Source organism: Magnolia sinica, chromosome 9 (assembly GCF_029962835.1).
Source record: "Magnolia sinica isolate HGM2019 chromosome 9, MsV1, whole genome shotgun sequence".
Taxonomy (NCBI): domain Eukaryota; kingdom Viridiplantae; phylum Streptophyta; class Magnoliopsida; order Magnoliales; family Magnoliaceae; genus Magnolia; species Magnolia sinica.
In genome coordinates this window covers 76,260,326-76,273,420 of record NC_080581.1, presented here as the reverse complement: position 1 = coordinate 76,273,420, position 13,095 = coordinate 76,260,326, and the positions used below count along the sequence as shown (strand labels likewise).

Below are 13,095 nucleotides of genomic sequence, written 5' to 3'. Positions count from 1 at the left end.
GCGAACTCGTTTTAAGGCTAGAGACAAAAAATAAGATAGATCTGACTATCAAGTGGACCACACTGGAAAAATCTCAGCTGCTATTTGTGGTGTGGTCCAGATGATCTTTGGATATGATTTATTTTTTGGATAATACTCCATAATGATCTCTAAAACTATATGAACGGTGTAGATATAATAAATACATCACTGTGGGGCTCATATAACTTTGATCTCCTTTGAACCGTTCGTACAACTCGGAGCTCAAGGAGCGTCAGTGCTCGTCTTCGCACGACACGTGCCTACAACTATAGGCATATAGCCTACGGCAGCAGGACACGGATTACGTACTACCCAGCCCGTCCCTAGCTCCGAACGGGCAGTTCCGTGGACGGGCCCACCATGATGTATCTATACATCCAAACCATCTATCTCTTTTCTCATATTATTTTAAGGCATCAAAACAAAAATTAGGCAGATCCAATGATCAAATAAACCACACGAAGGAATATTTCTTATTATGCTGATTAAACTCAGTTGGGGCCCACCGTGAATGCATTTGGTTTATCCACGCTGTTCATTCGTTTTTCCAAATCAATTTAGTGGTTGAACCCAAAATTGATGCATATCCAAAGCTTAAGTGGACCAGACCATAGGAAAAAGGTAGAATTATTGATAAGAACCACTTCGGATCAGGTTGGATCGGATCGGTCCGGATCCACCCATTCGGATCGGATCGGTCTAGAGTGACCATGACCCGATCTCGAACCGAAAAAAAGTCGGATCTGAATGGCCCTACTCGATCCGCACCGATCCAGGCCGTCAGTTCGGTTCGGAACGGGTCGGATCCACCGGATCGGGTCAGATATGCCCAGCTCTCTCTCTCTCTCTCTCTCTCTCTATATATATATATATATATATATATATATATATATATATATAAAGAAAGTAGCATTATTGGCACATTTTTACCATGGCCAATATGTATGGCTGGGGTATGCAGGCGATTTTTGTGGTTGCCACGATTTAAAGAAAGGAGTGCCCCCAATAGTAATATCCGCCGCTGACCTTCTTCATCTCCACTCGCCCTCTCTCCACAGCCCCGCCATCCGTACGATCGCATCTCCTTACCTGCCATCACCTTCCAACCATCTCAGCAACCACCCTTTCCACGTCCCAACCTTCACTTCCCAATAAATCCCACCCCTTCATCACCGCTTCCACAAAACCCCACGACCGACGGCTGAAAATCACAGCCACCCACTTCAACATCTCATTCCCACCGCTCATCATATGGACGTCGCTCTTCACAGCTGGTGCATTCGGCCTCTGGTACTACTTCCCACCCATCGATCCTGTCTTGATTCACTTCTCCTCTCCTTATTTTATTTTGAGATTTTGATTCAAAGATGTTTGTTTTGAAATGGGATGGGAAGGCCGGAGAGGACGAAAGTGCAGAGCGCGCTGAGCGGCGCCCTGGTCAGCACTCTGGTGGCCCTCGCCACGACCAACCTCAGCATCATTGCTAGTGAGGTCCCAGTATATTCTGTTGTCTTGGAGTATCTGCTGCCCGTTGTTGTTCATTTGCTGCTCTTCAGAGCAGACCTGCGTCGCATCCTGCAGTCCATCCGGATTCTGCTTTTGGTCTTCTTGCTTGGATCAGGTAACTCTTATTAGCGAACAGTAGGGCTTTTGATAGTGCTTTACTTTGGAAATCTACCAAAATTGTATATGCCAGCGTGGCCCCACCACGAAGATCACCTCGTGCAGACAGTAGGTTGGTACACTTGTCAGGTGGGCCACACATGTACATAAATTTTAGACTGTTGTCAGTTCTGATCTAAATCTCCAGTGTTTCTTTATGTGGTGACCCACTTGTTTGGTGGACTCATGTCAGGTGATCTTCATTGTTCGGTCCACTGTATGCAGTCTTGAATGTTCTAGACATGACTCGTTTGCACATGAACTAGGCTCGGGACTAAAACCATAAGTAGATTCTAAGAGGATAAGGTCTTTCATTAGATGTTTCTTTTATAATTAGAATTAAGGAGACGGAAATGATTAAAAAGGGAAAGTAAAAACAATGATAAAAGAAGGGTAAAAGATAGGATTGAAGAATGTTTCAATGTTGCTACCTTTAAGGTTGCCCCATACTATTATATCAGTTTGCAATAGTGTTAAGCAAATCCACCTCCAGGATACAACAAAGAGAGAGAGAGCAGGAGGGAGGGAGGGGCTTAGAGTCTTTGGAGCATATTCAGTCACTCTGAATAGATACACATCCCTATTTCAAATTACACACATTACACACCCCTTCAGATGCTTTTTGATGGGTTTGCTATATTTAGAAATCTGCCACCTCCCCAATTCAAATTACAATGATCTCTAGATCCACCCCATCTGATCACACCTAATCGACCCAGGGGCACAATCCAACAGTCTGATCAAGCAAGTGCAAAGTGTGCTTCAAGCGCCCTTCCACATGCACGCACCACAATTGCCTTAGGCACTCATGTGCCTGCTGACAGGGTTACGAAGCACATATGAGCAGACACACTAAGGCTTGCATTCGAGAATACTATATACTAGAAAATCAACCTTTTATGAAGCTTAAAATATTCCCATGTATTTCTGATGTGGGACTATTTTAAAAGACAAGAAAGGAGAGATGCAAAAAACACAAAGTCCTTTTCATGAAAAAAAAACCACACCTTTTCTCATCTTTTCAGAACTTCCATTTTCTTATTTTAATACAAAATTCATCATTGTTTTCATATCTACAAAATTGGCATTGAGTTTTAATCAAATAAATGGTCCATTTATTTGTTTGTTTATTTTGAAAAACACTGAAATAAATTATATTTAATTATCAATTTATTTTAATTTTAAGGTTTTTACCTTCATTACTTCCCTCCATTTGTGTTATTTGTTGCTAATGTCTTACAAATAAAAAGGCTGACCCCAATTAGTTGGACACAGTACCCTTCATTGACATTGAAAATCCAACGGTGATCAAGAGCCTCTGTGTGATGTAGAAGGTATACCAGTATTGTAAACTGAAAAAATATTACATTATGTAGTTCTTTAATGTAGCTCTACACTTCACAAATTGAAAATTACTATCCTGCAGTGAATCAGTGATCGCATCACTGCCTGGATTATTCATCTATTTTGGGTGGAATCCATCCAACTTAGAGCTTCAATTACGAGTTCTGGTATTTTATATCTTCTACAGTTTCCCCTTTGAAAACTTGGAGGAGCTTCCCATTGCTGATGTGTGTTCTGCAGTAACCACAGTTTACAGCAAAAATCAGAAGGATTTACAACCACAACCCTTTTCTAAATGCTACAAATATGATATACAGAAACACGTATGACACTAAAACAACATACTACTTAATTCCACCAGTTATAGGTATTGTTATAACACTCTGAATTTTCGCGGCCCGAGTATAAACTCGTGCCTGAGAATTCCGGGTGTTAATAATGTAAAAATTGGATGTTTCAAAATCACATTTTTTTTTTAATTTTTTTTTCATTTAGATCACATCCAGTTACATTCGTGAAGGTAATCATTCACAAGAATAAAATCAACTGTATTTATTATTCCATTAGAGTAAAAAGCATACAAATAATTCTTTAATGCCCTCTTAATGGGAGCTTATTACATTATCAAAGTTTGCAGCGGAAAATAAATAAAATGATTTGTGATGCTATTCTTCTTCTTTATTCGAAAGAATCTTCCATAGAGTGATTATCGTCCGTATCATTAACCTGTAATTCACCTGCAATATTTGCACGATTGGAGAAGGTCAACACCCTACTCATAGTGGTGGTTGTCCTTTAAAGTTTACAATGATCAACTGATTCAAAAGAATAACAGAAGGGTACCAATACATCTCATACTCCACAAATACAAGTGGTATTGGTATGCGCAAACATTCTACATGAATTGCATGCCTAGCAAAATATGTGCGGTCCATGACACTCGGCGATCATGATCACAATGTGGAAAGTAGTTTAAATTTTCCGACTCGCCTCACATTCTCACATTACGGAGATTCGTTGGCGTGTCCAACGTTAACATGAATTTATGCGAACATTTCAAGGCGACACGACAACGTGATTTAGGGATTCACGTGACACGATGTGTTCATGGAGACTATTTGTGACATCCAATCCTGATAAGTGATGTGACACGCATAAAGATTTACTTACATCGATTGTGCAACACTCATCAACCCACGAGATTAAGTGCCGACCAAGAGAGCCGCTACCTGTAACGCATTACATTCACAGTATTATATTAATCACTGAAAGTGGGATTTTCTACTTAATACTTGCGTTAATAGAGAAATAAGTCGAAACATGAGGGTTTTGGAATTCCAAGATACATGCTCAAGCCATAAAGGGATGTAGCACAAGGCTAACCTAATAAAGGAGAAAAGTAGCATTAAGCTATCTCAATAAAAGAGAAGAGCAGCAATGAGGCTAACTAATCAAGAATAAGGGGAGATGAGCAAAAGGTTAATTCAATATAGAGTGGAAGCACGCGTCACTCTCAAAATTAGCAAAGGGCAAGGCTTGTATCCATCACCCCACATAAATTCATAAAAATCACGCATAATTAAAATCATACCTTAATCATAATTTCCAAAAGGTTAAATAATTGATAATGGTAAATCAATCAATTGCATGGAAAATCACAATAATATGAAAGTATGCAAAAACAAGATAAATCATATCAACTCAAATTAGTGTAAGCTTAAGGGAATTTCTCACCTTAGCCTTAGATTTAAACCCTAGGTAGATTTCGATGTTAGACAGCTTCTACATGAATCACGACATCTCTTAATGCAAGAGGGAGACACCATATGTGTGGAGAAGGAATATGGATGATGGGCACCTAGGCTTCTCCTTCTCGTTCTCTTTCTCTTTCTCTCTCCTTCTCTCTCTCCTCCTTTGGACGTTAGGAGTATTAGTGTGTGAGTGGAGAAGGGCACGCACACCCCTTTTATAAAATGAGTGGGTGTGTTTCACATCCCACTTGGATTGGGTTTTTCCAATTTAACCTTTTTGGGCGATCTTTCTTTAAATCTAATTCGTTCAGTGTGTCGGGGTCGTTGAATAGAGTCAGGGTATATGATTTTCTTGGTAATCCGAAATTTAGATTGGCCTATCTTGAAAATTCTCCTAACCGGTGGCAAAACGAACTTGATCTCAATTAAGGGTCCACACTTAATGATTAGAGCCCATTTTTGAGAGAAATGTGTGGTCAAGATAGGCAAACGGTTGGACAAAAGTTGATGGTTGATCAATGGTGGAAAAAGCCTAAATCTGAAAAAGCCTTAAGATTAAAATATGTAAGTGGTTATTTTAAGTTATCAAATTTGAAGAAAAAAGTCAAACTTGTGTACTAGTTGCTATTTATGATGGACTGTTTTGTTTTGTTTATCATCTCCTCACTTTATGCAATGTATTAAGGGAGCTGTTGGTTTTATCCTCAATGAATTTTCCTTTTTTGAACTTTAAGCATGAACTCTTGCAAAAATTGCATGAACCTACAGCTGTCGTTTCCTCTAAAATTTTGGTGCACCCACGAATGATCTAGGGTCATCTACTGAGTGTTTTATGCGTGCAAATGGCACCTTTTATTGCAAATATTACCTTTTATATATATATATATATATATATATATTTCTCTATTACTCAGCCTGTGTACATCTTGTGCATGACCCTGCCTATGATTGATAACTGCAGTTCTTATCTTGGTTTCTCATTGCATGTTTTATTTAGTTGGGAATCATTTCACAAAGAATCATGGATTAGATCTACACAAGCTTGTATTCAAACAGGCTACTGATGCAGGTCTCAAAGTCCGGTTATGTAAAAGTGGAGAAGCTTATGAACATCAAACGGTACTTCCATGTGATGCACATCAGCTCCACGGTAAGGTCTTTTCCTTTCAGTCATAAATGGATGGAATAGAACTTAGACAAAATTCCAAAGTCTTACATATTACTTCTAAGTGTTATATCAGCCACTTGAAATTATTGATCCATGTTGGCTGATATGATATGAATTTGTCAATAACCTACTGACCTCTACCAAAATAAAAGGGTTTGGATCTGATGGAGATTTGTAGGACATCCTCCGTCTACAGTTCAGGCTCTAATCCTTTTATTTTAGATTACATCTTCTCTACGGTTCTGGAAAGTTGCATTCCCATAGCTTTTATCATGACAATGACCTTGAGTGAGCAAACAAGCTCCAATTCAAATACCTTATGATATGTCATTGAAGCTCTTGATATTGGATGTGTACTGTTTGGTAGCTATTGGCTCAAAACCTGGTAGAAAATTCAAGTCTTTTTTCTTTTCTTTTCTTCTTCTTCTTCTGTTTTTTTTTTTCGCAGGTTGCGGGGGAGTTGTTGGATCATCTAACTAGCTGGGATGTTGGAACATAATCTATTGTTGCAGTTTGATGTAGACCAGTGTATTTGGAAAAGTTGCACCTGTCCTCTATCTAGACCAGTGTATTTGGATGTAAGCTATTGCAGATTGCAATTTGTTATTGATTGTGCTTAAAAGTGAACTTCATTTCTCTGGCCTACTGATCACAGTCTATGAAGTGAAACCATTTTTTGTAGTTGGGCTCACATGATAAGATCTTGCCTTGTCTTGTTGTGGATGATTCACAAAGAACAACACTTAACAATTGCCCGATGCAAAAATGAAGAAATTTACAGAAGATCCTATCAAATTCAAAATGGATGACAGTATGTGGATTCATAATTTTCACATTATCCTTTTCATTTATGTTTTAATTGACATGAGCATAAAGTTTGAAGTTTACTGTTTTTATTTAGTTTTTCTACGAATGAAGCATACCTTCAATGTCATGATATTTCCTTTCCTAGCTTTTTGCAGCTGCTGAACTGTATGACTTTGATGATGAGAAGGTACACGTTGATTTCCCTAATTTCGATATTTGAAGATGGGCACTATGAGTTGCTGCTAATGTATTTAATTCTTTCATAAGTTCTGCTTATTGATTTATTGCCTAAAAAAATGTATCCCCACCCCCAATCATTTCCCTTCATCTCTGAAACCCTCACAGGGAGCTTCTGATTCCCATCGATCTCTCTGTCCAAATAATCGGATCAATGTAAAATGGAGAAAATTGATCTCTTCTGCTTCTTCTGGATTATGCAGATTTGTCGTCCGTTCGCAGAACCGATCCGATGATAGCAACTTCAGAACACTTGGATTTAAGATGGATGGATGGGATGGAAGTTGGATCAAGTTGGTTGGGAGAAGCATTTTTGGTTTTGCTACTGCAGCTACCACTGTGATTGCCATCAGCTGCGATTCCTTGGGCCTCGCGGAGTCTCTCATCATCGCTTTCCCTGCTTCTTGTGGAGAGCTTGATCGGCCTCGTGAATAGGATCGAGAGGGCCTATATGGTCCTCGGCGGCTACAGTGGCGACAACTCCTTGCTAACTCTTTGGGAAGCCCTTCCGTTCGTCACTGTCATCAGTGGACAGGTTTGTCTCTCAATCTGTTCCCATATACTTCAGCTTCTTCATTTTTGTTGAGTTATGTGGTTTATACTTTGATGTTATTTCATTTGATCGCAGAATTCTGCAAAATCATCGATTTTGGAGAGCATCGTCTAGCGGGATTTTCTTCATAGGGGATCTGGTTGGAGTTTTGAATTTTTTATTCTTTTACTTTTATTTTTTATTTTTTATTTTTTTTATTTTGAGTTTTTTCTATGGTGGATCTTGTGGTATTCCTAAAGGGATTGTCACATGTTGGCGATTGGTTCTGCAGCTGCACAAGACAGACAAAGGACAGACAGAGCATGTTGAGTTTCTTCACTCGCCAAAGAGGAGATTTTCAGGTTTAGGTAAATCTTGTTTTTCTATTGCTTCGTCGATTTGATGTTTGATTTATGGGTCTTTTTTGCCCCGAAATCTCCCCTACATTGTCGCTGCTTCTTGATTTTATTTTCATCTTGAATTCTCTCAATTCTAACTCGACGAGTACATGCATACAGCAACAAACATCTTCAAGTAGGTAGAGGAACTGCAAAGGCGAAGTAATTACTCTCTACTGCCATTGATCCGAAATGTTTTTTTAATGAAATAAGGTATTTCCACCAAGCTCTTTTTTTAATAATTATTTAATAAGTAGGTCGATTAGATTATTAAATGAATACATGGATATGAAAAACCAACATTGAATCATGAGGGAATGGAAAACAACAGATTTCATCAGTTACTCTGCTCTACTTTCTAGTCCATGAATTTGTTTTTGTTTTTGTTTTTTTTTAAAATTTTTTGTGAAATTCAATACAGTGTTTGATGAAGGATTTATTTATTTATATATATGATGAATTCTGCCCCTTTTTCTCAATAATCAAGAAAATTCGAGTTCCTCAAAAAATCATTTTCACTTGAAGGTATTCAACTCGGATCTGTTCGCAGGCGCAAATTGGGTTAACTTTGTTACATGAGTCTGTCCCTCATTCTGGGATCTTTTGTCGCAAACTTCTCTGGAAAGTAGAAATTAGCTATTGTTTCTAGCTTTTGATGCATTGATGATATAAAAAAGTATATTCTTTAAAAAAATAATAATAATAATAAATAAAATAAAATTATGGGATGTGATTGTAGGATGTGCATTTCCAATATATTAACTATAAGTTGCAGCTATCTTTGTTATCTACTAAAAATTTTCAGTAAAATTATTCTTATTCAATGTATAGAATGTGATATTTCTAACAAAAAACAATTGAGGCAATAACTTACAATGCATTTTGCATATTTACAAACAAGTCCGTCCGCAAACATATTAGGATAGAGAATGTTAAAAATTCACCCTACAAAAAAAGCAAGGAACTTGTAACATTATGGTTAAGTTGGATTTCTGCCACCAATAACGATCCAGCCTCCGGTGGTGATAAACATTCGTAAACTTTAATTTTCTTTTGATATTTTTTCCCAAAAAATCCAATTAGATTCTTGTTTCATGTACTTAAAAGCATTACTAACATTACTTATTAACTTGAGCATCAGAAACAAAAAAAAAAAGAATATGAATGCCTTATTAAAAAAAAGTTGTTATTGCTAAGTTTGTAATAAGAACTGTCTTTGTTTTGTAACAATTTATGATGAATCTGCACGAAAGTAGGTGTGTTGTCAGCACTACAGATTTTACCTGTTCCCTGTTTTGCATAGCCTTTGGTTTGCTCATTTAAAATGTGGTGCTATATTTTGGTTTTGTAGGTTAGTTTGAGAAAAGTGTTCATGATCAACAATTAATTTGATTTTGGGAGAAGAAAAAACCCTTTTAAGTAATTCTTAACTGATTCGCCTGCCATTGCATGGTTACTACACCCCATGCATCACGCATTGTTATAAAGATTAAGCTTTCCACTAAAGTTGAAATACTACTTTCTCACGTAAAGTAACCTGGAACATTTCTAGAAAGTCTGAAAAACAACGAGTCTCCTTTAAACTCTCCCAAAGTTTAGTAATCACCTAATTAGGGTAAAACTCCCACATTCCTACATAAGGGTATCAACACCAAACATTTACCATATTTGTATTTTTCTAAAATCAGTTTAAATATCATTTCCAAACACAGGTTTCAGGAAATACAAAACCAACCATCCTTACAAAAGTCCTAGAATATGGGTGTTTGATCCTCATGGCCTAACCGTAAAAGAACAATCTGTAAATCCAGGAAAAGGGACTCTGTTGAGTCCTTGAAAGCTTATGACAGGAGTAAAAGTATGTTCTGTCAACTAAAATTTTGAATAAGGCAATATTTTTGTTCTATATTTGTATTTGGACCAACATGGCAAATTCTTTTGACAATATGCCACGAAACAAAACTAATCCATCAACCAAACTGTAGTGTAAAATATCTATTTTTTCCTCCCTTTTATTTGTCTTCTTAATGCTTTTCCATTCCAGGAAACTTCGAAGAACATATTGGAAATTGGGTATCCAAGAGATGACACTGGATATGAAAATTCACCTCAATAAGAGTATATTGACCTCCCCCAGTACAGGCAAGCAGCACGTTTGTTCGCAGCAACCATTACTCACCAACAGCTTTGATTCTGTTCACTCATCATTACCTCCTAGCTTTGCCACACTACTGACAAGCTATTCAAAAGAAAATTTGAAAGGTATGACATGCAAACAAGAAGTGTTGTAGTCCTGACATATTGCTGTGTAGATTTTCTTTTGTACATTGTTCAAAGAGCTTGTGGCCTGACTGAAAGCTTGGTTGAGTTGACATGTTCAAAAAGCTGGCAAAACATTCCAAGTTGATGATTTACTTAAAGAGTATTAGTAGTTTCAACCCAGCAAGTTTCTGGCTTGTTGAAACTGAAGTGAAACTTTCAGTTTCTTCTGGGAATTGCTGGCATTTTGTTTGGTATCATCCTTTTGTTGATTCCGTTAACTCCTTCACTGCTTCCAACACAAGGAAAACCCAATTGAAATTGGTCAACTTTTGGCTTGTATTTAGGGCTGTACATGAACCGAGTTACACTTGTAATCTGTTTTCTCTTTCTGTACCAATTTCTTCTGACCGAGGTTTACGAATGTTGCAGAGGCACCTGAACCAATGGAAACAGAACTCGTGTCCCAAATCATTGTATTGTTTTTTCTCTTGACCATTCAATTTCTTTGATACAATGTTCCTGCTACTCCAATATATGTTTATTTATTTATTTTGTTCTTTTTGTTAGCAGAGATACTTGTTGGATTCTTGCTAGCTTGTAATTGAAAGGTCCCCTTCATGGTTACTCTTGTAATATGTTTTCTCTTTCTGTACCAATTTCTTCTGACCAAAGTTTACAAATGTTGCAGAGGCACCTGAACCAATGGAAATAGAATTCATGTACCAAATCATTATATTGTTTTTTCTCTTGACCATTCAATTTCTTTGATACAATGTTCCTGCTACTCCAATATATGTTTATTTATTTATTTTGTTCTTTTTATTAGCAGGGATACTTGTTAGATTCTTTTGATTACACAACTAGCTCAAAGTGTTTGTTAGAGTCAGAATCTACATCGAGTAATTTGATTACACATTGGATTGCAGGGCTATGGACCGCGAAGACGATCAGCCCAACAGTGCCATCCATGTTTAACAAGCTAATGCATGAAGTGGCTTGATGAGAGGTTTACCAGTTCGGTCTTCTCCATTTCATTCGACAGTGTAGCCAATCTGGGAGTGGACCACGTGAAGGATTTTTATTTATTTTTATGTATTCAAGACCATTTTCAACGTATTGTTGTAAATATTATATATTTTATTGTAAAGTAATACAATTTTGTTTAATATTCATTTTTAACTGTACCCTAACATTTTTTAGGTTCCAAATATTTAAAAATACAGGTTCCAACAAAAAAAATATTACTGGCTTTTGCCGTGGGTTGCACGGCTTTTAACGGTGCTTCTCAAACCTTTGCCCGCGCTTCTCAAACTTTTGTTGTACTTTGGAAGGCATTTATCGACACTTAGACAAACTTTTATTGACGTTTTTAATGACGGTGCTTCAGATGACTTTTGCCTGTGTTTGGACAGACTTTTGCTAGTGCTTTTTCAGCTTTCCCAGACACTTTTTAAGTGATTACCGATGGTTAGTAGATGCACTGGAAAAAGGAAAATGGGCACTGGAAAAGTCTACTCGATCACGGTGGCCAGAAAAAGTGCCGGTAAATGATGATGAGCACTGGTAAAGCCTTTGCCAGCGCACCTTTTTTCAGCGCTTGTCTGAGTACTGATAAAGCTTTGCACTGCACTATTTTTGACCTTTACTGGTGTTTTTGACCTCCTATAAAAGTCAATTTTCTTGTAGTGTATTTAAAAATCAATTTCAAACCTCAAAGAAAAAATGCAAAGAAGGATTTAAAGGTAACAGCAAGATGCATCATAAAAATTTGGGAAGAAAACCGTAATGGTCCATTCATCCGGTAGGTTACCATTGAACTGAGTGAACGGCCAGTGGTCCAACTCAATCTATGTGTATGTCCAGCCTATTAATGGGTTGTTCTAACTTTTTTCTTAAAGTAATCCTCGTGGTATAGCCACGAGTTTTACAGGTATGATGAGATGTGCTTTTGTCATTTTAAGATATTAATATGAGTAGCCCGGCCAAGGGCAAATGCATATACCCTGCACTCACACCAAAACATACAAGACTTCTTGTGTGACCTGCAACAACTCCTGTAGGCTAGACTCTTAGTAACAATATAAAATCATGCCTAAAATTTCTATGTTAACAACGTGTGGTCTGCATGTGTTTTGGATCAAGATGACGCTTGGATTATTATCTATTCATCCTAATTAGACTAGTTTGATGATCGGATTGGATAGAATATACACATCATTTAGGCCACATGTATAACCTATGGTTGGTGTCCCCTCTTGTATTATTTCTTGTGTTTAGGCCCAACTCAGTTGTGGATGGAGATGAATTTTTGTCTTATGCCCTAAAATTTCAGGCATACCTAATTTAGGGACTGGATGTCAGGCACACAAAATTGTGGGCTTAGAGCTCAACTGTTGTTTGAGCTGTGCTGTAGGCCCACCTTAAAGCCATGCATGAAAATCATGCATATCCATTCATTAGGTCGACAATACTGTAGAAAACTATAAATGATTTTTTTTAAAAAAAAACTCAATAATACAAGTGTGGCCCACTTGATGATCTTTAGGCTAGGGATGGGTGTCATATATATTGTCACTTTAGTTATATAAATTCTTAAATGTAAGGAAGCAACCTACTGTTGGTGTGAAATTTGGAGTTCCAAGCTACGAGAAAAGCATGAATACCTTTTATTTTTGCACGTTCCCTTTGAAAAGTGCCCATGATTTGCAAGTGGTCTCATTTGCTAAGCCCTCGAGTCTGTGCAATAAGCTCATGTATGGCAACACATGTTGCAACATGGGATATAAGTGTGAGATCCAATCCATCCATTAGGTTGGTCAGACCTTTTACATGTTTTCCTAAAATAAATCTGGTCCACTAAGCATGTGGCCCCTTAAAAGTAGATCAACCTGATTCTTGGGCTAGGGAATGAAT

The 13,095-nt window shown here is 37.5% G+C and overlaps 1 protein-coding gene and 1 long non-coding RNA gene across 11 annotated transcripts; both read left to right on the top strand.

The window, feature by feature from the left end:
- The first annotated feature begins 1,509 nt into the window (after window positions 1-1,509).
- On the top strand, window positions 1,510-7,329 carry LOC131255723 (uncharacterized). Of its 2 annotated transcripts, none has more exons than XR_009176321.1 (4): window positions 1,510-1,642; window positions 6,395-6,524; window positions 6,909-6,940; window positions 7,194-7,329. It is a non-coding gene; the product is annotated as an uncharacterized LOC131255723 (long non-coding RNA). The 2 variants fall into 2 exon arrangements; XR_009176320.1 differs by lacking the exon at window positions 1,510-1,642 and adding an exon at window positions 5,754-5,928.
- A 67-nt stretch (window positions 7,330-7,396) lies between these two features.
- Window positions 7,397-11,354, top strand: LOC131255722 (uncharacterized). 9 transcript variants are annotated; one of them, XM_058256522.1, is made up of 5 exons: window positions 7,417-7,525; window positions 7,619-7,643; window positions 7,784-7,884; window positions 9,965-10,062; window positions 11,109-11,354. In XM_058256522.1, the coding sequence occupies exons 1-4, from the start codon at window positions 7,442-7,444 to the stop codon at window positions 10,034-10,036; spliced, it is 282 nt and encodes a 93-aa protein (XP_058112505.1). In that variant the 5' UTR covers window positions 7,417-7,441; the 3' UTR covers window positions 10,037-10,062; window positions 11,109-11,354. The 9 variants fall into 9 exon arrangements, 2 of the variants coding, with proteins under 2 accessions (XP_058112506.1, XP_058112505.1); XR_009176315.1 differs by lacking the exons at window positions 7,619-7,643; window positions 9,965-10,062 and adding an exon at window positions 8,041-8,133 and having other exon boundaries at window positions 7,397-7,525; window positions 7,815-7,890; XR_009176314.1 differs by lacking the exons at window positions 7,619-7,643; window positions 9,965-10,062 and adding an exon at window positions 8,041-8,133 and having other exon boundaries at window positions 7,783-7,890.
- Window positions 11,355-13,095: the final 1,741 nt, after the last annotated feature.